We start from the raw sequence: 23,754 nt of genomic DNA, 5'->3' as shown, positions 1-23,754 counted from the left end.
TCTTGGGCACGGAAATTTCACACATCTGTTCGGTCACAGGTGGATTTGTTGTTTCCAGTATAGCGTGTACAGGAGTTTCTTGGTGACAAGACATCGACAACTACTATGTACAGCTAGCGCGCTGTATCCCTCGCAGTAGCTGGGTAGTATGCGCCAAACTCATCGACAAGAGTAGAAACGAGAGCGAGAGGGGAGACAAACACAGGCGCAGGCACCAACAGAAAAGGGAGACGCACCTGAAGGCCAGACGCGATGACACGACGTATAGTGCAGGCATTGCCATTACAACAGACGAAGAAAGGACGCTTCTGCATGCCGCTGTCTCCCAGTTCCCTTCAACTCAAAGAAAAGCCCAAGTTCTCACCAACACAAATCGCAATCGTCGACCCACAGTCCTGGGCGCTTAGCATGAATCCAATCATATCAACCAACGCTTGATGGTGGGTGATGGGCTCGCCCGCCCCGGCCAATAACACACTTGATTCCCCATGGCTCGGCGCTTACAAGCCCTGTTCATGGGGCTCCAAGGTCCCGCTTGGACCTGGGTGCTGGGTCGCCAGAGGATCGAAAGTATTCACGCCGCTTTTAAGTCTAAGTCTTTCTAGTGGTTCCAGGGGTGATGAGATATTAGGCCCCCCGGACCCAGCAGGGGGTGTGCCGGCATCCAATTCATTGAAATCAAAGCCTGGTTTTGGTTTCTCACTGCAATTATGTACAGCAAGGCAAGCAATACCGAAACTGTGATGAAAGACAGATTTATGGAGGCTTAAGATGCACAACAGTGGAGGAGAACTACAACATGTCACAAGAAATTGTATGTATCATTTTTCTGCCTCGTCTCTATTTGTGCTGGGCCGCATACGTCCCGCGCCTGCGACCTCAAAGCCGGCCCAGTGGAGTACTCGATTCACGTCTTTGCAGCCCATCACAACAAAGACCGCAAACACGAAAACAAAAACAAACAAACCATGTTCTCCCTCGCGTCTTTCCTCTTCTATTACTTACTTTAATGAACCAAGGCAAAGCAAATCTCCTCAACGGGCTTGTCGAGATGATCTCTTATTAGTTATAGTTGGTGCCTGCCTACTTCATCCCCCCATGTAAAAACCACTTTACAAGGAACAAGGGTTTATTCCTAGGACTAGAACAAAGGGCGATAATAAGGCAGGCAAGTGCGGGGCAGGGTTCTACAAGAGAAGCTTCGAGCTGGCGGCCTGCGAAACGGCCGTCTATGCGGCCCAGATAGACATCGAGGGTATACCCGCCATGCGGCCTGTTCAACCTTCACAGATCCATATAAACAAACAAATAAACATTTTGAAGCCATAAACAAACAAAACAATTATTTCAAAGAGATTTGAGGTTTGTGACCAGACCGTTGACAATCTAAGTTGCTTAATTCACATGATTATACGTACCAACCAGTCGGTTTCTAACGCCAGTAGAGCACAAATCACAGCACGCGATAAAATTAATGTTAAACAGCCCATGGCTTTGTGAATTCTTGACTAAAAGCGCTACCACGAGGTGATTCTGTGCCCGGTACACGGGTCCACAACGCTCAAAGCGTTCCCTAATTCTCCCTCCCTTTCACACAACCCCTGCTGGGGTTCTGTATTGTCGAGTAGCTCTGGCTGTCGACTTCCTAGTCGCTGATCTCCATCCCCTCTTCGCTCCCAGCCCCTTCCATATGTGTTGGTATCGTGCTTCTTGGTCGATGCTAAGCCCCCAGGGAACAGCAACTCCAAACTGATAATGAAACTGTTAAAACGCCATCAAACTCCCCCAGTTATACCACCCAAGTAGCTCCGTATCCTTTCATTTCCAGTTCAACTCCTTTCAAGGCGTATCAAATAAGTGTCAACAAGAGAATGATTGAATGGTAAGGGCGACAGTTCTCGCCGCCAAGTGTCGAAGGCCTGCTCCAAGATTTGCCTTATGTGTGTGTGTGTTCCGCTCCCTCATCATTTTTCGGTATATTCTTGATTTCAATGCATGTCTAAACAAAAGAAAAAGTCGTTATGTATTCGAAGGATCGTTAATAGTTGTGGGTCGGTTGAATATGTGATTGATGTAAGTGTTCAGATGATGAGTAGAGGCCAAATGATCGTTGGCTCAGTAGGTCTATTCAACCTTGCGTCTCTTGCCCTTTGGTGCAGGTGCCATTCTAGGAGTGTATGTGACTGTTCTCGTCACCACCTCTCGGATGTGTCGTACGCTGGTCCGTGAAGACTTCTGCTTCTTTTCTAGTAGACGGGCCTTGAGAGCCGCATCCCAGTCAAAAACTGATGAGTGAACTGGCCTGGCGCTGAACGGTGACCGAACAGTGCTTGCACTCATTGGAGAGTCGATATTCGACACACTGGGACTTGGTGGCACCTTCAGGCTGGGGAAGCAGGCAGCGCCGGTGGGAGGTGCAGACATGGGCGCAGCGCAGGTGAATGGACTAGGAGGCGCCATAGGGGCCGTTGCTGGAGGAGTGGGCCGGCCTGATGCCTTGGAGGTGATACTTGAAGCCGATGACGAAGGGGGAGAGGCTTCACGCTTCAAGGAGGGGCTTGTTTCCTCACTGGTTGTCGAATCCGGTAGAGAGTCCGGGGTCGTTAAGCCAGAGCTCGTAGCAGGAGAATTGAGAGCCATGGCTTTGGTGAGGAAATCTGTATAGGCCATAGGTGGGCTGATGGGGGTCTTGAGAAAATCCGGGTCAGGTTTGAAGTTGAACGAAACTGCTGAGATAGGAGTTGCCGAAGTAATCTCAGATGGAAAGGTAGCTGTGACGGGAGTAGTAAGCTTTCCCAGCTTTGGCTTGGTGTGAGGCATGGTGGTGGTTTGAGTTGACCGTAGATATCGAAATTTAGGCTTATTATGGGCGAGTTGAATAAGTATGAGCTTGGTTGAATATGTAGATATGAACCAGCAGCCAATCCCAAGCACTGGGAATTAAGAGTACAGGCAGATGGAAGCAGCGAGCGAACTGACTGACTGACTGACTGGAGAAAAACGAAGGTCAGGGAGTTGGAGAGGGCAGCACCAGATGATTATAAGGAAAGGACTGCGTCAAGTGTTTGGCGCCGAAGGATGAAATTGGAAGAGGTGGGCGCTTGAAGAAAGGAAGGGGTGTGAAGCAGTTGGAACAATGTGGAGCTATGACGGATTGCAAGGGTGAAGGGGTAAACTTGGGAGGTGTGTATTGAAGGAAACGACCCTAGCTGGATGTGTGGATATACGGGAAACAACTAGACGGGGGCCGGGCGGAACAATCACCAAAGCAGCAGCAACTTGAGAAAGAGCAGCACACGACAGACAATAAGAGCAGCGACTTTGACGGGAACACAACATCTACAGGCGCGTACGGAGGTGCAGAACAAGCTGAGAAAGGGTGGCAACTGCAAGAGAAGCGACGCGAATAAGCCAGGGAGGGGTGCAGAGTTGCAATTGTGCTTCACTTTGCTTCACTTTGCTTCACTTTGCTTCACTTTGCTTTGCTCTCTTGGACATTATGAAGCGGGTTGTTCTGTGTATCCGGTCTCTTTCGTCGCCTATATTGTATTGTGCGGTCTGCAAGAGTGGTATGCGAGGATGTGACTGCGTGATCGTCTTAGTGGGCAACGGCGGTTGATGCAGTATGCTTAGCCATGTCACTCTATCTCTGCCAGTATCTTTCCTACCTGGAAACTGCCAATCGGCGGGTGGATGGCGCGCTCTGCTGGTGACAGCGACAAGTCAGGTTGGTTTGTGTCAGGCTCTAGGAACTGACTGGACAACGGACATGACCAACTGGTGGTGTCCTGACAGAATGGCTGCGAGCCAACAGCTAGTTGCAAATTGTGATGGAGATCTCGTGAACTCGCATCTCTTGTAGTCCAACAACACGGGTATTGAAGCGTTGGTAATGGACTTGTTGGTCGGCGGCTCAACAACTGGGATTCCATGGATGGTGTTTAGGAGGGAGGCGCTGTAAAGCTGCTCTGTTCTGTACATAAGTTGCTTGGGCCCAAAGGTTGATTGGGATTGGCTAGTTTTGGCGGTGATAGTCGCGTTAAAAACAGCGGCAAAGGGCTACGCCTACTCGAGCGTAGAGGCAGGGGAGCGGGAGGCAACTTGATTCGATAAAGCCAGGGTCTGTGAGTTTAGTGCTTTGCTTTTTTTATTCTCGGATAGCCCCTAGTCACCTGTCATCCTGGCCCAGAAATCTCCTGTCAGAGACCTGTTTGGTCGCTGTAGCCGTTGCTGGCGCCGGGGATGGCTTCCACTGGCCCAGATGGATGGTGAGGAATGTGATTCGACCAAGACCAGAAGGTCTGGGGAGGCTTTTGCGCATCCTCGGGCTTTACGCAAACTGATCAGTGGTTTGGCTCACGGCGACTCAAAGTACCGAGCGAATAGGATGTCATCCATGGCCAATTCCACGATTATGACAGCGATGAGGTAGGTTTGAAGCTGACGAGTAACGGTCAATGCTTTGCAGTTTGCTTTTCCAACTCTTGTCAGGATGGTGCTTGTTCTTCACCTCTTGCCAGTGTGATCATAATCAATTAGATGGAGGTGAGAAGAGGGGTTTTGGAGGGGAAATGCATCTCATTGTTGAGATGGCAACCCATCATTGGTTCAGGTCGCAACTGCCTCCATCCTTGATCTCGATCAGAGTCTGAGTGCTCAAAACTGGAAACTGCGCACGTCGTTCCTGCCATTGGACAAACCGTCAGGCGAATGATAGATATGGAGGTGGAAGGCCAACTCCAATCAGAGACCACATTTGAAACTGTCAACTGCCATGTTAAAATGCTAAATTGAGATACGAATTGAATAGACCGACCATGGAGCTTCACAATCCAATAAATCGCCACCAATCAACAGCAACTCGTTGACGACTTGCAATACAGCATCAGGGAAGAGATTGGTCCGTTCGAAACCAAATACCTGCTCTCGCCGTTTGTGCGCCATGCTTTGCAGCACGACACGCGCGCGCAAGATAACTACTATAACTTCCAACCATGTATGTATTAACTTGCAAAACTATGGTGTTTACGAAAATTCCTAGCAAAGTTGGCTTCTATCTCGCGGCCTGTCCTGGCGATACGCGAGACAACGATATGGTATACGGACGGAAGCTCTGCTGCAAGTAGCGCGCGTCAATGCGAGGCATACTTGTTGCAGCTACCATCTCTTTCTTGTTGGGAGGGTTGGCCTACTAACTACCAAACGGCCACTAGGCCACACAATGTTCAGACAAACATAGTACGGGGAACACACCATTGGCTCACAAGTCCTCCTATAATAGGCGCCATCGATATTGGTTGCCGAACTAGGGATACTTGCACATGGAAACATCGTGAATCCGCTTTGCGGACCTTTCTAGGGGACATGACTTCCAAGAGTAGGTTGAATACTTGCTTCTGGATGAATCCAGACCTGGTCCACCCAGCGCATCATCAAACATAGAGATCATACAGAGTTGTCCACATATTGTGGGAGCTGGCGACGCATTCGCATCGTTGCTGTTGTTTCCTATGCCGCGCGCTCAGTAATTCATACTCAACGAAGGTCTATTGGTGGTGAACATTTTTTGAGAAATGTTGATGTTTTGTTACAACACCCAAAATAGATTCAAACATGAGACAGGTGTCTATTCCGGCAGATTGGTTGAAGGGTAGAAAATTAAAAGCAGCCGCCTTAGAAATCACATATGTCAAGAGTCAGAGTTCAGTTGCTGTCTGCTGTTTGCTGCTTGCTGTTTGCTGCTTGCTGCTTTCATCAAGCCTGACCTACGTAGAGTTTTGATTGTTCCTGGAAAGCTCAACGTTGCACTCTGTAATGCACAGTGTGATTGAGAAGACAAGGCAAGGTGTCTGCTGTAAGCCATTGCAACCCTGTTTATGGCACAGAGCTCGCTCGCCCCATACTTGTCAAGTATATCGTTTAGTCTGTTAGTTAATCAAAGACGTAAGACCATTTCTATTTCGCCTCGAGAGTGATCGATAGAGATTGTAACGTTATAACGTCCTGAGAGCTTGTGTAGGAATTCGATATCTGTCCAGGGTAGTAACCCGGCCGTGTATAACGTGAAAGAATCACTAGCTCGATTCCTGTATAGAATCATAGTCATGATGATAGCATAAGTCACAGAAAATTACCGCGTTTATTTGTAGTATGGTTAATGTTACCAATGCATCATATTAACGATTGCTAGATAACTGTCTTCCTCTCAAATTGAAATTATGGGAACAGTCATGATGCATGGCTCAAGCCACAGCTGTCTCGGATACAGTCAGCCCATGACCCGCACGCGTACAGTGCCAGCAACAACTTGAGAGAGCGTATTTGGTTCAATAAACTTGTGTATCTATATGATGATACGGAGACATAAGAGAAAATTTATGAATTCCGACATTACAGTACTACAGGTTCACTTATCAAAATGATGACCGAGACACAGCGCCACAATGGAACCCAAAGCCACAGAGAGCCGACCAGGTACAACCACGCCTTTCCCCTGTTTGTTTTGCTACTGTCACCTGTTAGTCCAATAACCAGCTCATGTCTCAGCATCCGTCGGCCTAAACCTGCCTAACATAAGCCCTGCCGCAGTTGCCTCTCAGCTGGAGCCTGGGCCTGGTTGTCGCCTGCCCACATTAATCATCAACCGCGACTCTGTTGCCTTTTACGGCGTAATCGCGCCTTCTAATCCATCTCCCCCACCGTACCGTCCCGTCTACCCGCGCTACCTAAGGTTGATGCCCGGTCGGACAGTCCGGTTAACTGATGACTGAGGTAACTTTTGTTCGCATAATAATCTTGAACTTGTTTACACTAAACTTGCTTTCAGACTTCTCTTTTCTTTTATTCTAAATCCGAAACAAACTTGCCCCTCCCTTTACGCTTTGTCCAGTGCATACGCTGTATTGCATGCCCATACAGTACCCAACCTCAAGACGCGAGAGTCAACTCAGATCAACTAACTAGCGTTTTCCTGCCTATCCCCGATTTAACGACCCTGGCTCCGTCATAGGCACCCCTCTTGGCCTCACTTGACTCTGACTCGACCCTCCGTTACAACTCATTACATACCAGACCCAAAGTACTGCACCAACGCTCTCACAGTACAAGCAGCACTTTCACTGGACCTAGGCTACGTACTGCCTGCACTGCACAAGGCTACATACCTACCACCCGCTGTTGTTAGTCACCCGCCATCAAACGCCAACGCCACCTTCGATTTCTGCTCCTTATCCTCAGACATACTTCCCATCCTCGTTCTTCCCTTAATATCTCCCTTCAACCGCCACGATTCCCCCCACCACGAGGAAGCGAAAGGCTGCTGAGGCGACGATTACCTCTGCCAACAGAGACGAAGTACCCAACAAGAGAGTCATCGCCTCAGCTGCCCTCTCAGACAAACACGCGTTACCTCCAACTCCAATAACAACTGTTAGCAACCCCATGGATTCTGACGAAGAATACATGTCGGCTCTCTCGACCGACGACGAGATCATGCAAGACGACAGCGGCGACGAGATTTCAGCAGGAGATGGTACGACTTTTGATACCCCAGACAGCCCCTCATGTCCCATCATGACAGTTACTAACGACACCGATATCACAGACTTTGACGATGAAGAGTTTGACGAGCCTGATCCCGATTTTGGCCTTGCCAAAGACGTCGAAAAGAGGAAGAGAGCTGCCAATGTGGTGTCATACAAAGTTTATGAACCAAGCGATATCCAGAGCCAACAGGATGACATGATTGGCGAAGTCAACATGATTCTAAACATGCAGAAGGAGGATGCTGCCATTCTGCTCCGCCACTTCCGATGGAACAAGGAACGTTTACTAGAAGATTACATGGACAGACCAGAAAAGGTTATGGAAGCTGCTGGATTGAGCAGCACCACGTCCAGCTCACCAAAGCTGGAAGCCATACCTGGTTTCGCATGTGACATATGCTGTGAGGATGATGAGGGCCTCGAGTCATTTGCCATGAAATGCGGCCATCGCTACTGCGTGGACTGCTATCGCCACTACTTAACACAGAAGATCCGCGAAGAAGGCGAGGCTGCTAGGATCCAGTGTCCCTCTGACGGATGTGGTCGCATTCTCGACTCGGCCTCGCTCGATGTTCTCGTTACTCCAGTGCTGGCGGGCCGATACCAAGAGCTTCTCAACAGAACATATGTCGAAGACAAGGACAACTTTAAGTGGTGTCCTGCCCCAGACTGCCCCAACGCCCTAGAATGCGGCGTAAAGAAGAAGGATTTGGGTAAAATCGTCCCCACCGTCGAATGTCGATGCGGTTACAGATTCTGCTTTGGCTGCCCAAACCCAGATCACCAACCGGCCCCTTGTGATTTGGTCAAGAAATGGTTGAAAAAGTGTGCCGACGACTCAGAAACTGCCAACTGGATTTCGGCCAACACCAAGGAATGCCCAAAGTGTAACTCGACCATTGAGAAAAACGGAGGCTGCAACCATATGACATGCCGAAAGTGCAAGTACGAATTCTGCTGGATGTGCATGGGCCTCTGGTCCGAGCATGGAACTAGTTGGTACAATTGTAACAGATACGAGGAGAAGAGCGGCTCCGAGGCTCGTGATGCCCAGGCAAAATCTCGAACGTCTCTTGAGCGCTATCTACACTATTACAACCGCTACGCCAACCATGAGCAATCGGCCAAACTCGACAGGGATATCGCTCAGAAAACCGAAAAGAAGATGGTCCAGCTTCAGAGTGCTTCAGGCATGTCCTGGATCGAAGTCCAATACCTTAACTCGGCGTCCCAGGCTCTTCAAACCTGCCGGCAAACCCTTAAGTGGACATATGCCTTTGCCTTCTATCTTGCCAGAAACAACCTGACAGAAATTTTCGAGGATAACCAAAAGGACCTGGAGATGGCTGTGGAGAACTTGTCTGAAATGTTTGAGAAGCCCATTACAGAATTGTCTGACCCCAAACTCAAAGTTGATATCATGGATAAAACGTCATACTGCAACAAGCGTCGTGTTATCCTTCTTGAGGATACGGCTGAGAACCTGGCAAATGGTACTGTACCCTCCGAATCCCTCTATACACATCTGTCCTTTCCTTACTTTTCTACATTTTGCTAACTTTCGTATGTGCGTTTAGGTGAATGGAACTTCAATGCAGACCTTTTGGCCGCCACTACCTCTGCGCCTGCTCATCGCCGCTGAAGTGTGGATGCAAGATAATACGATTTTCATCAGAATTTTACATTCTTGTTAAGCAAGGACAGTATTGATAGTCGTGCTAAATGCAGGGAAGCCATGGGCTGAGTTACCAGTCGTTGCCATGTGGCCAATGTGTGGCCAAGATGACTGGCCTACCAACCAGATACTTGTGTTTTACGCAAGTAAGCGCTCGGGTACCCCTGATGTGCAGCATCCGGCTAGGACATTCGGATTTGCTTTCTATCTAGTCCTGCTATGTGACTTCCTATGCATTCGTCCTATTGCCACGATTCTGCGCTACTTGTCTCGACTCACTGTTCCATACATTTATTTCCCTTATCGCCAGTCCTCATCTTCTGTTGCTTCAGAAGATAGAAGAAGCATGAAACCTTGGCGTTGGCCTGTTGTTGGAGGTATTGGCGCGGAGCAGAGAGTTGGTTTCTTGATTGAGCTGCTGGAGCTAGGAAGAACTCGGGTTTAGACTTGTTATGGCATGTTATTATTTCCAGCGGTTCAGGATATGGATTATGATATTCAATAAGCGGGTACGTAAATGAGAACTGCAATCACATAAATCTTCTTCTTTTAAATGTAACGAGTGACTACAGTGTTGCACATTGCTACACGTGAAACCGAGGAGAGGAAACTCTGAACAATGCGTGTTTATGACTATACGAATATCAGTCAAGATCACCAGCTATGACGCCACTGTACTTGAGTCCAAGTTGGGTATTATTCTAACTAGAAGCTCGGAGGCAAGATAATATTGCCAATGCCTATCTGATATTCTACCTAATCCCTTCTAGGGCCTCCTCCATAGTTCAATACACACTAGTTCCACAAGACGCCAGTTCCATCCATATTCTGATCTCTTCGTACAGCTCGGCAAATCGTGCCGTAGCCACATGATAAAAAAGGGGGTTAAAAGCAAAAAAGGAAGGGGGGAAACGCCCAGTCAATGCTATCATTAGGACAGTTGTCGAGTCAAGCAGCTAGCAAGCTGCAACGCTAAAGGATTGAAGCGAAACCTAGGTTCTATGCGAACGCAAAGCGTGAAAGGTTAAGCTTTTTAGGCGGAAGGTCGATTTCGTCGTCCTCATCTTCCTGGTCACTATCAGGGATGATTTGGTCTTCACTCCCACATGTGTTGAGGTCTGCAACCTCGTCCAGATTGACCTTTGGTAAGGGCACAAAAGCCGGATTGACAGGCACACCCGAGAGGAATTGCCTATCAAGGCTGTTGCGTGGTTTAGGCAGCTTTGGTGACATTGGTGCGTTCATAGCACGAGCACCCAGACGTTGTAAGGGCGTCATGCGCGAAGCAGCTGTCGACGGTGCCGTGGAGGGAGTGGAAGCTACACTAAACACGGAAGAGCGTTGCGATGTAGTCGAAGCAGGTGTTTCTGTCGACTTGGAATAAGAAAACTTGCGAATATCTGGCCGAGCAGGGGTGGAAGAGGTTCGTGGTAGAGACACGGCAGACGAAGGTGGAGGCATAGAGTCGTCAAATGATGATAAGGGGGTCTCGTTGTCCTTCACAAATGAGAGCTGGCTCTCACTTTCGACAGTTGAAGTCTCTTGGCTGTCCTTTTCCACAAATACTGAAATACCCTGCTTGGTCTTATCAGAGGGCTTCCAACCGTCAAAATCGGGCAGTGCCATAAGCGCCTCATCAAGCGAATCGTCGGACAGGAGGTAAGCATCGCTCTTCGTCCGCCTTGGACTCCTCCGTGGCTTGGACACTGGGAAGAACTTGCTCTTCTGTGGCGGCAAAGCTTCATCGAGTCCTGCCTCATTATCCTCACATAAGCGTGCCTTCTTGGGCGGCCGATTGGTAGGATCACTTGATGGGACAGCGGAGAAGTTAGACTTGATGGCCACAGAAGACGTGCGCCTTGTGGTGGTGGCAGTCTCAGTGAAACTGTTGAGCAGGTTGGAGATGGGCTCGGTACGACGCCGGTGAAGTCTTGGGGATGTACGTGTAGGGTTGGCTTCTGATCTTCGCGAGTTGTTTGGTGCGGGCCGAGTTGTTTCATCCAAATATGGTCTGGGAAGCGGGAAAACACGAGGTACCAAGCCCCCTCCAGTGATTTGCAAAACCCTCTGGGGGTCGACTTCGAAGCAGTTGGGGTCCATCTCGCCCATGGGTATGCGACTGTGCCCCATGAAGTAAGAACTGATGGGTTTCATAGTAGGTGGGGGTTGGTCCACGGCACCAATCGCCAGTTGCGAATGCCTTCTCTTTGAGGGTGTCGTTGTTGTGGCGCTAATGATCATCTTCTTCGTGATAGGGTTCATATCGCCCCTGGCGATGGTGCGAGCCGTCTCAGGCTCTACAAATGCACCGATAAAGGGCATCTCATCCGCAGTCCGTGTTCCGTCCAGGTCTGTTAGGTGAACCAACTCGCGTTTGGTAGGACAAAACACCCACTGATGCAGGAATGTCAATTCGGCCTGGTAGAATTGTGTCAGGTAATTTTCCGACACCCGCTTGCCTTGCAACTGGACCATGCGCACTATCCGCTCCGGGACTTTAGTTTTGCGAAGCATACGATATGCCGTCTTCAACCCAACGCCTGGTAGTCCATCAAGATAATCGCATCCACTGAAAATAGCCATTCGTCGGAACTCTGTATCAGACCAGCCAGTTAATGAGACTTCCCGACAGGCGCAAAAGTCCTTACGGTTGATCTCAAAGCAGTTGCCATACTGGTCTAGCTTGGTCAGAAGCTTCTTGGCTCCAAAAACGAGGAGGTCCGAGTCGTCGGAGATGATACCGTTGACAAGACCCTGTCGTTCGAGGTACACAAGCTGTGCATCGGCTTCGTAAGGGGCGACAACGTAAGGAATATCGAGCTTCTTGAGTAGTTGGATGAGAGCCGATGCCATTTCGGGAGTGATGTCGATACACTTTTGAAACTCTTGCGTAGCCTGCGCAGGCTTTCCAGCTCGCAATAGTTCCATTGCCACCTTCTTCTTCTCATCTCTTTTCTTTGCTCGGGAATCTTCGGTAGCGGCTTTACTAGGAAGAAAGTCACCATCGAATACCATATATGGTGTAATACCAAAATGACGAAGCATGCGAACACGAGTCATGGCAGCATTCAGGTACCTGTGTATGTGTCAATAACAATTTGTTAGTATACAGAGAATGTATAAACTTACTTCTGAGTTGGCTTGTCTTGACCAAGCTCCAGGGCACAGCAGTAGGCGGCACGATGGAGCCAGCCATACGCGTCGACACCGAACGTCTGGCCATGATACTTTTTAAGCTCAGTCGGTTTCTGGATTGACTTGAGAAGGGGGAGAAGTCCTTGTCAAAAGGTTAGTATCACATAGGGGGAGATGGCTCAAATTATACAACAAGTCATACCAGATACACCCATATTGAACGATGAGCCGCGTCAAAGATGGTGGCGACAAAAGACGGTTGAGCTTTACACTCGCTGCCCCAGAAGGGACTTGGGCAGCTTCAAGCCAACAGAAATTTTAATTGCATATGTCAACAATCGAACATGGGGATTGGTTGTGATAAGATCTGTTGTGTTGTAGTGTACAGACGCGTCGAAAGATTGATATGCACGCGATGCAGGATCGTGCAGCAGGGTTTGAATAGCGATGGCGATACTGTTTAAGCTGACAGACCAGGATAGAAAATACACAGAAATAAGCTGGCCAAACAGTTCGGGGAGCAAATATAAAATCGACAATCTTGTCGGAAGGCACGAGGTGAGGTCCAAGGCCAAAATTGAGGTTTGAAATCGAAACGTCCTAAAGCGGGAGAGATATTTTGGCTAATCCCAGGTGATAGTCAACACCGAGGTCGAGGTAGGTACGTAGCAGGCGAGGCACCTAATTTAGAGTGCCTTCCCCTCCAATCCACTTGCTAGAACGCGACCCCCTGGAAATTACAGGTTCAATGGATGGCAGCCAGCGCGTTGATAGGCGGGCGCGATACTTCATTCCATGAACCACTGTAAACCCCTGGAAAGTTAGTTCCCGCTGCTCCCCTAGCAACTTGAGATCCACAAAGATTTTATCTTGATAATAGCATCAGATCAAATTCCATGGAACTTATATGTGTAGGTAGCTGAGAGTATATTGCACAGGAGATAGAATTTGATATGCTTTATCCAAGCATTATTCTGACACAAAAATATGCTTCTACATATGCAGAACTCTTGTTATAAAGAACATATCATGGTATAATGTCCGCTCTATCATTTAAGGGTCCTTCTTTAACCGACATATATCCGCTACCTTATTGGCTGAGCACCAAAGCTTCCAGACCAGAAGAAAAAATCCTTGCTAGTCACAGCAACGACAGTTCAAAAGGAAGAAAAAAAAAGCCTGCAGCTCTTCATCTTTGTCGCTGAGAAGAAATTCATAAATATTCAACATGCCTACCACGCTTGATAAGACGCGCAAGCAGATCTCAAAAAAGAGAAATGGTGTCATTAACGCCCTCCATGAAAAATCCAGAGACTCCATGCGTCTTCACAAGGCTGGTGTAAGAGATCAGCGAATCGAGAGGCTGGCCGCTGCAAGAAACAAGAAGGAACAACCACTCGGTAAGCTTTACTTGACGAACCCATTTGGTTTATGCAGTATCTAACATGATGCTAGTTGATCGTGTATCTTTCTTTCAGCAAGGCCTGCGTACCAAAGACAGAGAAAGCAATGGCGCCCCAGAGCTCGAAGAAATTCAACGCATGATTCACAAGTGAGTATAACAATGAGTTTTCAAATACATAAACGCTGACTGATGTGACAGTTTTGTTCACCAATACGATGAGGAGTACGACGCAGTCAAGAAGACCCGCCGCCCCGGTCGACCTGCGAGTGTCAAGGAGGACCTTCTCAAAGCCAAGATCAACCTCCTCGAGGAGGAGTACAAGGGTGGATTCAGTAAGTTAATGTGATTTTGCGATACATGCCAAGTTACTGACCTTATTACTAGTCATGCCTGATCTCTTGGACAGCCACAATGTCAATGTTCTCCTCCTTTGGGAGGGCTCTTGGTCGTATCTCACTCAACTGAAATGGATCAAGGTCAACAGCGAAGGTCAGGTTCGGTCTACAGCCTTCCCGTTAGGTGGGACAAACTGAGCACTCTGCACTGAAAAGAAATGACTGGGTAAAAGAGAACTAGCACCATTTGGTAAGCTCACTTAGGCTCCAACAAACTCGACCACCTACATACTACCTCGAGAACACTTGAACACCAAGGGTCGAGAGCGGTAGTATCTCTGGCTATCCATTTCAGGTATGCAGATCAAGGTTTCAGGGACCACACTGGGACTACCAACCACACGACGGGTTTTCAAAATGGCTGCTGTGAGTCATAAAAAACCAAACTTGCCATGACACGTCTTCAGTCATACTGAGTGGAAGAAGTGTTATTGAATGGCCAATTTTGGGGAGCTAAGAAGGGCAAATATGTAACACTTTATTAGAGCTGTCCTGGCCACTGAGCGGTTGGAATCATACGTTACTGGGATCCGTCTAATAGTTTACAAAGAGCTCTGGCTCAACACCCACCTATATACCACATAATGAGATACGAATTCGAAACACTTGAATACTCATCTCGCTCTAAAAAGCTCTTCCTAACGAACTTTTCTTATAAGTGAACCCTTGAAGCATTCCTCTTCGCCACGTGATAGTGATGCCCCGCTTTGGCCGGAAAGATCGTCCAGTCTGGGTTCAGTAAATTGCTAGCTAAGCCCGCCGGGAACTTGTCGTCCCCAAAAATTTCAAGACGAAGCTTTACTTTAGAAGCTTCTATCACTGTCTGTGTACCAACATCACTTGATTCAAATTACCACAACAATACTTGTTTCTTTTACTCTTTCATATAAAAACTATAATTTAATCATCACAATGTTCTCTGCCCGTAACGTTGCCCGATCGGCGCCCCGCGTCGTCTCCCGCCTCTCTGGCGCCGCTCTGCGACAGACTGCCCGTCCCAGCGCCTTCATCAAGGCTTCTTCGGCCTTGCGACCTGCTCAGGCCGCTTTCTCTACCACTGTTTTCCGAAAGGCCGCCGAGAACGATGGCGAGCTTCTGGCCAAGCTCGAGAGCGAGATCAAGATCGAGGAGGATATGAAGGCCGATGAGCAGGACCCTGCCAGCATCAAGGACTTCCTTAACAACAGTGCCTTTGAGCTTATCGACACTCCCGGCCAGGAGGTTGTCAAGCTGGTCCGCGACTTTGGTGAGGAGAAGTGAGTTTCTGCAATCGCAATTGGCATTGGTGGGGACCGTGACTAACACCAATTCTAGGATCACCATCAGCTTCTCTATTGCCGATATCACCAGCTATGACCCTTACGCCGAGGAGAATGGCCTCGAGGAGGAAGGTTTCGAGGATGAGGGTTCCCAGGGCAGCCAGCGCAACGCCCGCGCCAACGAGGAGCTCGAGGAGGACCTTGATGAGGATGCTGAGGAGAACGCCGCTCCTATCAACCTGTCCATCGTCGTTGAGAAGCCTGGCAAGGCCTCCGGTGCCCTCAACATTGATGCCACTGCTCAGGACGGCCACATTGTCGTCGAGAACCTCTTCTACTACGATGATGCCAAGGTCGCCAAGGTCGAGTCCCCCGAGGCCGCTCAGAAGCGTGCCGACGTCTACCCCGGACCTCCCTTCGGTAGCCTCGATGACGACCTCCAGGTCCTCATGGAGCGCTTCCTCGAGGAGCGTGGCATCACTCAGGCTCTTGCCATCTTTGTCCCTGACTATGTCGACGTCAAGGAGCAGCGTGAGTACACTCGATGGTTGAACAATGTCAAGGCTTTCATCGACGTTTAAATGTTCAATTGGGCTGGAATAATGAAAGGTTTTTCACAAGAGGGAAGAGCAGAGGAGTCTTCGGTTCAGAAATGACGTGTAAAAAAAAATAGGAATTGCCACTCTTGTTGTACGATAGTATAGGATCCATCGAGATCAATTGCATGTTAAGATATGTGTAACGATATCATGTTGACTCTACTTGATGTGTCTTTCTACCTGTGACGATGTGAATATCGGAGCCCAGTTTACAGCACTTTGATGTGAATTGGTAGCGTGGCTGATGAATGTGAATTGTGACGAGAATCTTGCTATCTAGTTCAGCAACAATCCCAAGCCTCAAAAACTCCCACAACTCCAAGTAACGAGTGCGCAAGCCCGCCATGCATCCACTATCGGGGTCTATCAACCTCTGGTAAAAAGACCGTCCCCGTGTAACTCTCTGGCGCAATAAAACTCTATCCCAGTAGTGTCATTCTGACACGGAGAAAGTCCAAAAGAAACCAACTTCGTATAAAAATTCCAACGATTGAACCTTTCGAATTCTCTTTCGATCATCCATGTTTGCAGATCAAGACCGCCTCTAAACCACGATACAAATCAAACCTTCACAAACACCCGAGGCAGAGGCTGTTTTACAGAACACCCTCGAGCGACCACTCGCCCTTCTGGGCTCTGTCGAGGACCTCCTGACCCTTATCGGTCAGGTCGGGCTTACCGTTGTTACCCGTAACATGCTTGAAGAACACAGGTTGCCATGTCTCCTTGTTGGCCTCACGTTGGCGGGCTTTCTCGCGTTGAGCTTCTTCCAGCTCGACCTTCACCTGCGTAGCCTTGCTAAATTGCTTGGCGTGGATGGCATCTGTGACACCACCCCACAGGGTCAAGGACTCGTTGGGCAGTTGCTTCTCTTTGGGAGGAACGATCTTTGGTGCAACGTTAAGGGGTGCAATATCAATGATGACAAACTGCTCCTCGACAGGGACGGATTTCTGCTATCTGTCAGTTTTGTTGAATCCCCAGAGGTACCTTCACTTACAACAGGTCTAGGGCCGAGAGTGAAAACAACCCTTTCCTTCCATGGCCCACTCAGGCGAGCGAGAACGTCCTCGTCGGGAACGTCCTGTACTCGCGACTTATCATCGTTCTCGGGGTCATACTTGAAGATGACACCATCGATCTTGTTGGTTGTGCGTCCCAGCCAACCTTCCTCCACATAGTGCAGAATAGCCTTGATCTTGGTCTTGGGGCAAGTGATGTAAGCGAACTCGCTGACTGAGACGCTCAAAGCCCCACGGAGCAGGCCACCCAAATGCGCCGCAGGGTGAGTAAGCTGGTAGGTCTCACCGTCGCGCTTGTCGAGGGTGATAAAGATACCCATGTTGTGTTCACCAGGGAGGACCTTGACAGAGGTGCCTGTGAACTTGGCGGTGATCTGATCGAAGCCTCGGGCAGTGATGCCCTTCTCGGGGCAGGTGACGTTAAAAGCGCTCACAGGAGGGTGATGTGATGTCTGTTCGGTGAGATACGAAACACGGACGAGCTTGTCGTCCGTTGTAGTGCCATGTTGAGGCACAGAAAGCGAGAGGTTTGAATTGTTCTTGCTGCTCTTAGCGGATGCCTTCAAGGCTGAAAGTCCGCCCTTGGTGCTGCCTTTCTCTTGTTTGAGGTTGGATGTGTCGATCTTTGGGGCGTTGTCTTCAGTTTCCCAATTGCACTGCACCCTAGTCAGCATCTAGGCCATTACAACTGTCGTATGTTCCCTCGTTCACGAATGAGAGCTTGGCAAAATTACACACCCTAAAGAATTCACCAAGGCATGAGTTGTAAGGTTTGCATGGCCTTCCTTTGGCGTACTTCAGGTCCTTGGTCAACCAGAAACGCACCACCTCGAGCATGCGATCAAGAGGTTCGTCCGAGGTGCCCATGGCAACGAAGGCATTGGGAGCATCGATATAGGTCCAGTATTCCAGATTCGGGGTGGGCTCGAGCAACTGCGACGGCAGTGAGAATCTGACTGCTGCAAGGTCCGAAACGCCCATGAACCTATGATTTTAATGAGCGGTCAGCATTGGAATCCATGAACAATTTCTCCTATCATCAACATCGCAAGACCGACAGTTGATCTGGCGTTGCTTCCATCGCTTACTCCGTTGTGTACGGAGCGGAGTCGGCATCCGATCTCGCTCGCTAGGGCGGTCCCTGTTTCCCCAACAAAGCGGTGGAAGCCATCACAGAATGGCACTGTCGTTGACAAAAGGTGATGAGTCTCTTACTTCTTCAAGATACCCAGAAATGTTCGCAACTTGGAGGTATCGCTCTGCTGCTCGTCAGGCGCATCGACCGTGGGTGGCGGTGCCGATGACGACATGGTTGTTGATAAGCTTGACTTGGAGAAAGAAGATGCTGAGTGCGGTAGTAGATAATGTTATGGATATTGTTTCGGTTTTGAAGCTCGACGACACGTAATAGGTGTTTGGTGCGACCGGAGTTGTAAAAACCGACAAACAAAGGGAAAATAGTCCTTAAGGATGTAGGCAAGTTTCGGGAGTGGGATGGAGGGAGGAGAAAAAATAAAGTGAGTCTTTGGGTTGCGGACTGAGTCGCAAAAGTCAAGAAAGGAAGCGGGTGGTAGTGGTGGTGACGTTTGTTTGGCGGGGTGGGTATCTGGGTTCTGGGCTCTGGATAAAATGTTAGGAACTGTTAGGTAAGGTTGGATGACTCGAGGTACCTGGCTCGACAGCTTATCCATGCGCATACAACAGGTACCGTGCGTCCTGTCGTGCTCAGGTGCATGGTAGACTTGGTGGGTAGAGCATAGAGACCCATCCATTGGAACGTGCGTCGACAACTCCGGATTGGTGGGGAGTTAAAGACAGTAGCAGTGGTATCGTTAACATCCAATTACAGTTCCTAGAAGAGACTATATATCTGGAGTGTGTAATCAATTGACTGCATGCCTATCACGTACCTGAATACTATTAACCCAATCTACTATAGATTACTGCATGGCCTTTGCTAAGATTTGTGCTACTTCAAATGTAAAGCTACAGCATATGATCGGCGCATGGATGCTGCTCAACCACCACTTGAAGCGATCCATTCTCTAGACCCTTTCATCGCGCCTGGGTAGGCTACTTTATCTCGTTAGTAGCTCCAGACCTGATTAAACCAATCATCAGCACACATGGTCATTTCGAGTCGTCCGTTGGACCGTCCATGATCTAGTTTGCATTGGAGCAGACACTGAGTTTCTTTCCACGATGCAACTGCAAACTCAAACACTCGCCAAACAACGTAAGCACGAGGGGTTGTTGAGCTAGATCAATGGTGTTAGCTTACCCTGCGAAACAGGATGCCGTGGTTCTTGTGACTTAAGCTCCCACAGTAAAATAAAACCACACGGATGCTAGTAATAACTTGAGATGGTGCCAAGTTGAACTACGACAATAGTGATCGTTTCTCGTACATATTGCCACCCAATTCAAAAGATCACAGTAATTATATCCAAATTTTTTGTTAGATTTTAAAATAGTCCGGAGACTTTTAGTCTGATTCTTGCGTTCTTTTGTGTGCAAGAATTGTGCCCGCCTAGGATATCTCAATTGCAAGTCATAATCTCAACCATCCAAAGAGGAGAAACCAATCAACTGATTGGAAACACAAAATAAACAACTTCATCAACACCGAGAAGAAATATAGGGTGTTTCGGTTCTCTCTGCGATGTCGTGGATATTATCGTCCTGCCGCTCCTGCACATATCAAAGATGTGCACTCAATAAATACAGTTGTATGCCCCAAACTCCTGGCGGAAGCCTTCTCGTGATTCTAATAAATGCAGATAAAGTGCCTCCAAGTCCTGTTTTTTCTTGGATATGTCCAAGTATGTCAAATCGCCCAAACGCCTCGGACATTAAACCACCTTGCTCTTAACGAATTGAGCGGGAAGCAGTGTCGTTGTGATAATTGAACGACTGCTAATAGGTCGCAGAAAAAAAGTATCATCAAATCATCAGGAAAAAGCTGTGCAACAGTCTGACCAGCGTCTTATTGCTGTTGGTCAGTGACCCATGGGTCGTTGATATAGGTGTCCCAGTCCTCGGTGCAGTTCTTGGTTGGCGTCGCGTAGTCTCCGTTGCCCCAGTTCATTGTATCAAGGACATCGGGGTACTTTTCGCCACCAGCACCAAGCTCAGCCTCCTCTTCTTTAAAGTACTTGGTATCGTCGCCGTAGTGGAATGACTGTTGGGCACCCCAGTTCTGGTGCTCGCCGTACAGCGCAGGGCTGAAATCATTCATGCCAACACCGTCCAAAAGCATCCTGGCCTCAGCAGGTAGCTCTGTGGTAAATGCAGAACCCTCATGGCCGAAATCCATCACAGGTTGCTGCTGAACATTTGTAAAGGTAGAGGCGCAGCGAGATTGAGGCGTCTCAGAGTGAGTGCCTGAACCAGGAGTAAGGGCTGGTGGCGATAGAGCATCGTTTCTTGACTCGGTAGGAGACAGACCCGACATTGAGTGACTGCGCTCGTCGTGTCTGGTTGGTTGTTGCTGTGCGTAGTTGACGGCCTGAAAGTTTGGATCAAAATGTTGCTCCATCGGGCTCGACACACTGTTAGTCTGTAACTGCGGTATCGAGTAGCCTGGCGTTGACCAACGGTGTGACATCGATTGGGCTTGACGCTGGGCTTGCGGGAAGAATTGTGCGAAAGTCTGGTTAATCTCGTTGTTACGCCAGTCAGCCTCAGTGGCAGAGAGAAGCTGTGACATGGCTACGCGATTGGTAAGGTAAGCGTCCACTCTCGCATTGAGCTCAGCGTTGGAAGTCTGCATGTTGGATTTGAGAAGCCGGTAGGATCGGGGGAAATCATCGTCTTCTTCCTCGTACATCTCTTCCTTCATAACGATCTCCTCTGTTATACGGAAAGCCTTGCCGGTTCGCTTCTTATGAATTTCGCTGGCCATCTTGGCGGACTGAACACGGGCTTCAATGCTTCGGTCCGCTCTTCTCGAGGCAGCGATGTATGCTCGCTCTTGATTCTCTTCATGGGATCGCTCAGTCTGGAGAGAGAGAGAGTTAGCTGGTTTATTCAAGCACAAATATATATATGCATAGAGGGGGTAAGTGCCTTTACCTTTCGCGCGGGCGCAGGCTTGGTGCTGGGGCCACCCATGTTGGCGGTGTCAAGAGATCTCTTAGGCATTTTTAGGTTATGTGGTTGGTAAAAACGTGGTAGACAAGCCGGTAAAAGTCAATGTATGTAGATGGCAAATCTGACGAATTATTTGCAAACGCGTTGATGGTTTGATTCGAGCAATGGTGTTTAGTTTATTCGACTAGACAGATTGTACAAAGCGATAAAATGATGCTTGTCGTTAATTCGTTTGTAATATTTGAAAGACGAAGCGATCGACCAAGCATGTAGAGACGCAGAATATGGCTGGCGGGAGTGTGGAAGAGAGAAGAAATACTGGTTGTTTATACGACGCAAGACGGTAGGTTGCTCCCCCGAAGATAGGTACTTATGATATGGAAGAGGGGAAAAGGTTTGTGGTGGCACCAAAGTAAGATAGCAGGTACTGCCGAAGAGAGGGCTGGGATATGGTTTGTATTATATATGGACAGGGCCAAAAAGCAAAGCCTAGGAAAGCGACATTCTTCGGCAGGTCACAGACACGGGAAAGGCATGCAGCTCGATCCAAAGTCGATCAAAGTCGTTGGATCGAGCACAGTTATGACGATCGATCTCGATCAAGAGCTCACTGTTAGCGCTAGGCTCAAGGTACAAGTACCGCCCCGTATCGACGGGAACCTAGCCTACCTAATAGCAGGGACCCGAAGAAGGAGGAGGCCCATCGAATTCAGGTAGGCAGGTTCCGCATTTCAGGATGAGCAGGGAAGGGAGTAAGAGTTTAGGAGTCTTGCCACCTATGTGCTACAACAGTACTGTTTACTGTCTATTGCCAACTGCCTACTGGATACCGGCCCGTCTCCGAGCTTCTTCTTTTTTGTGGCTGCACGACTTCTTGTCAAGACTGATAGGTACCTAACTACCTCCCAGGAATTGGATTTGTGATCCATGTGGATAGACCTTCCCCGCTCCTCGAACGCGGCCAACCACAGTGACCGGAGTTAGGGGAATGCACAGCAACGTCTCTAGTTAAGAACATACCACCTCAGGTTTTAGTAGTTGGAGGGAGTCTAGCGAATGGGCTCGGGCCCGAGTCCGAGTATGTGCGGTAGCTTCAGTTGAGTTGGTTGCAGATTTAGATGCAGGCCTGGGTTGGACTCATTATCGTCAAGTCGACTCCATTATTTCAAAAGATTTGCGTCAACCTTTCGAAAGACAGATAACATCCATCCATCCATCCATCCATCCATCCATCCAGGAACACCGGATTTATCTATTAGATCCACGAATGAGGACCCAAACACTTCGGGAATTGCATAGCCTCAGTCTTTTGAACCTGTGCCGCACTTGAAGGATCTTGAACTCTAACCTGGCGGCTGCACATGCACAGTACAAGGAAGTTAACGCCTCTGGTCAATGCTAATAAAGAACGCCAAGTTTTGAACAAAAAAAAGTTCAAAGCCCGAGCCTGCATTTGTTAGCAATTACTAAACATTTGGCAAATCCTGATGAGATTCTCCCACATTCGTGATCGCCGGCAGCGGCCAGCATGACCCTGCCAACAAGCCTGTGCCTGCCCATGCCCAAAAGGTTAACCATGCGATCCATTTCAATCTTGTCTATCTAGATTTCGGCCATGGGCTTCTATTCATCCGTCGGTCAATATTGTCCGAACAACCATGTTGTTGATCCCAGAATTCTACTCAGAAAGAACCCTTGATCTTGCCCGAGTATTGTACCCTGTCACTTTATCATGCTATTCTGATCCTACTGCAACAAGCCCTGCTTGTCTCACTCAAAAAGACTGGTCTCGCCTGATATTCATGCATCTCGTCTGCTCGTCTGCATATCAACGAGGGTCCGATGTCTGTTTGACCGACATAGCAACCAAGCTAGATGTGATGATACTCTACGTGTTGCCGTCGTGTAGCAGCTAAAACGACAATACCAGCCAGTGCCAGTTCAGGTGCTTGAGACTCTTGCCTGATGAGGGTGAGACTGGTGGAGTTTGTTTCCATTCGATGGACAAGAGTCCTGTCCTCTGCAACCCATCGATAGCGTGACGCGTGGGCTAGGTAGGCTGCTCTTTTTTAGACTAGACACTCCGTTGTCAAGACATTTTCCTTTTTCAATCCATGCTTCGACCGTCTCAGACTCAGAGATCGCGATCTCTGATAATCAACCCCAATTAGAACTAGCAAAACCTAACCAAACCAAACAGTTTTTCGTTTCAAGTAAAATTTATCGGGGTTCACTTTCTTGTCATGTCAACGATTGAGGCCTACGGACCTTTCGTTCCGTTTAATTGGGCATATGTTGTCAAGTGTCGATCTGAATGTAATAGGATGTTAGGTCGGGCACCGCATTTGTCCATGTGTATCTGCACTGTACTGTGCTGCTTCCGTTTCCTTGTTTCCGTTCTCCTTCTCCTCTTGTTTCCCTATTGGACCCTACCAGATGGTTACTTTTTGTGGTCGCCAAACCCCCAGCTTCTAGTCCCATGCTGGGCCGCCTGCATGCCTGTCTGCGCGGGAGCCCTCAGATTCTAGGTTGCGTGGCATGGTATGATTCCCTCCCAGCGTCGCAGTGCCACGGCATCGTGCGGTAAGTATAAAGCGAAGGGAAGACATACCATGGCTAGCCGTTGGT

The 23,754-nt window shown here is 48.7% G+C and overlaps 9 protein-coding genes across 9 annotated transcripts; 5 read left to right on the top strand and 4 right to left on the bottom strand.

Moving 5' to 3' along the window:
* Positions 1-2,096: 2,096 nt before the first annotated feature.
* On the bottom strand, positions 2,097-3,229 carry EDB82DRAFT_224226 (uncharacterized protein). The gene has a single exon (XM_025726998.2). It carries the CDS (start codon positions 2,818-2,820, stop codon positions 2,125-2,127), a length of 696 nt encoding a protein of 231 aa, XP_025581510.1. The 5' UTR covers positions 2,821-3,229; the 3' UTR covers positions 2,097-2,124.
* Positions 3,230-4,261: 1,032 nt separating this feature from the next.
* On the top strand, positions 4,262-5,442 carry EDB82DRAFT_477220 (uncharacterized protein; the record flags this gene model as incomplete). Its single annotated transcript, XM_065608085.1, has 4 exons — positions 4,262-4,428; positions 4,884-4,996; positions 5,042-5,377; positions 5,411-5,442. 4 exons carry the CDS (start codon positions 4,262-4,264, stop codon positions 5,440-5,442), a joined length of 648 nt encoding a protein of 215 aa, XP_065463873.1.
* Positions 5,443-6,418: 976 nt separating this feature from the next.
* On the top strand, positions 6,419-9,186 carry EDB82DRAFT_546623 (uncharacterized protein; the record flags this gene model as incomplete). Its single annotated transcript, XM_025726997.2, has 4 exons — positions 6,419-6,521; positions 7,184-7,253; positions 7,305-9,037; positions 9,122-9,186. The coding sequence occupies 4 exons, from the start codon at positions 6,419-6,421 to the stop codon at positions 9,184-9,186; spliced, it is 1,971 nt and encodes a 656-aa protein (XP_025581509.2).
* A 1,032-nt stretch (positions 9,187-10,218) lies between these two features.
* EDB82DRAFT_477218 (PIN domain-like protein) lies at positions 10,219-12,569 on the bottom strand (the record flags this gene model as incomplete). Its single annotated transcript, XM_025726996.1, has 3 exons — positions 10,219-12,295; positions 12,349-12,496; positions 12,557-12,569. 3 exons carry the CDS (start codon positions 12,567-12,569, stop codon positions 10,219-10,221), a joined length of 2,238 nt encoding a protein of 745 aa, XP_025581508.1.
* A 1,013-nt stretch (positions 12,570-13,582) lies between these two features.
* EDB82DRAFT_526569 (translation machinery-associated protein 16) lies at positions 13,583-14,292 on the top strand (the record flags this gene model as incomplete). Its single annotated transcript, XM_025726995.1, has 4 exons — positions 13,583-13,754; positions 13,810-13,906; positions 13,958-14,091; positions 14,144-14,292. The coding sequence occupies 4 exons, from the start codon at positions 13,583-13,585 to the stop codon at positions 14,290-14,292; spliced, it is 552 nt and encodes a 183-aa protein (XP_025581507.1).
* Positions 14,293-14,905: 613 nt separating this feature from the next.
* EDB82DRAFT_504858 (mitochondrial glycoprotein) lies at positions 14,906-16,174 on the top strand. Its single transcript, XM_025726994.2, has 2 exons — positions 14,906-15,410; positions 15,469-16,174. Exons 1-2 carry the CDS (start codon positions 15,067-15,069, stop codon positions 15,992-15,994), a joined length of 870 nt encoding a protein of 289 aa, XP_025581506.1. The 5' UTR covers positions 14,906-15,066; the 3' UTR covers positions 15,995-16,174.
* On the bottom strand, positions 16,151-18,789 carry EDB82DRAFT_504856 (uncharacterized protein). Its single transcript, XM_025726993.2, has 5 exons — positions 18,705-18,789; positions 18,250-18,654; positions 17,773-18,019; positions 17,013-17,690; positions 16,151-16,965 (listed from the first exon to the last, which is right to left on the bottom strand). The coding sequence occupies exons 2-5, from the start codon at positions 18,342-18,344 to the stop codon at positions 16,609-16,611; spliced, it is 1,377 nt and encodes a 458-aa protein (XP_025581505.1). The 5' UTR covers positions 18,345-18,654; positions 18,705-18,789; the 3' UTR covers positions 16,151-16,608.
* A 1,174-nt stretch (positions 18,790-19,963) lies between these two features.
* EDB82DRAFT_223758 (uncharacterized protein) lies at positions 19,964-21,337 on the bottom strand. Its single transcript, XM_025726992.2, has 2 exons — positions 21,109-21,337; positions 19,964-21,034 (listed from the first exon to the last, which is right to left on the bottom strand). Exons 1-2 carry the CDS (start codon positions 21,175-21,177, stop codon positions 20,021-20,023), a joined length of 1,083 nt encoding a protein of 360 aa, XP_025581504.2. The 5' UTR covers positions 21,178-21,337; the 3' UTR covers positions 19,964-20,020.
* Positions 21,338-23,205: 1,868 nt separating this feature from the next.
* EDB82DRAFT_223742 (uncharacterized protein) lies at positions 23,206-23,754 on the top strand. The gene has a single exon (XM_065607254.1). It carries the CDS (start codon positions 23,370-23,372, stop codon positions 23,652-23,654), a length of 285 nt encoding a protein of 94 aa, XP_065463872.1. The 5' UTR covers positions 23,206-23,369; the 3' UTR covers positions 23,655-23,754.

Source organism: Fusarium venenatum, assembly GCF_020744135.1.
Source record: "Fusarium venenatum strain MPI-CAGE-CH-0201 chromosome Unknown EDB82scaffold_3, whole genome shotgun sequence".
In the NCBI taxonomy this organism is placed as follows: Eukaryota; Fungi; Ascomycota; class Sordariomycetes; order Hypocreales; family Nectriaceae; genus Fusarium; species Fusarium venenatum.
Note: the sequence above shows the minus strand (reverse complement) of the source record. Positions and strands in the feature narration are given on the sequence as shown.

Coding starts and splice junctions, on each gene's coding strand:
- EDB82DRAFT_504858 (XM_025726994.2), top strand. CDS start 15,067: ATGTTCTCTGCCCGTAACGTTGCCCGATCGGCGCCCCGCGTCGTCTCC. Junction 15,411..15,468: donor CGCGACTTTGGTGAGGAGAA/GTGAGTTTCTGC, acceptor CACCAATTCTAG/GATCACCATCAGCTTCTCTA.
- EDB82DRAFT_223758 (XM_025726992.2), bottom strand. CDS start 21,177: ATGCCTAAGAGATCTCTTGACACCGCCAACATGGGTGGCCCCAGCACC. Junction 21,035..21,108: donor AGCCTGCGCCCGCGCGAAAG/GTAAAGGCACTT, acceptor CTCTCTCTCCAG/ACTGAGCGATCCCATGAAGA.
- EDB82DRAFT_223742 (XM_065607254.1), top strand. CDS start 23,370: ATGTCAACGATTGAGGCCTACGGACCTTTCGTTCCGTTTAATTGGGCA.
- EDB82DRAFT_224226 (XM_025726998.2), bottom strand. CDS start 2,820: ATGCCTCACACCAAGCCAAAGCTGGGAAAGCTTACTACTCCCGTCACA.
- EDB82DRAFT_504856 (XM_025726993.2), bottom strand. CDS start 18,344: ATGTCGTCATCGGCACCGCCACCCACGGTCGATGCGCCTGACGAGCAG. Junction 18,020..18,249: donor TTTCTGGGTATCTTGAAGAA/GTAAGAGACTCA, acceptor TTAAAATCATAG/GTTCATGGGCGTTTCGGACC. Junction 16,966..17,012: donor CTCTCGGCCCTAGACCTGTT/GTAAGTGAAGGT, acceptor GACAGATAGCAG/AAATCCGTCCCTGTCGAGGA.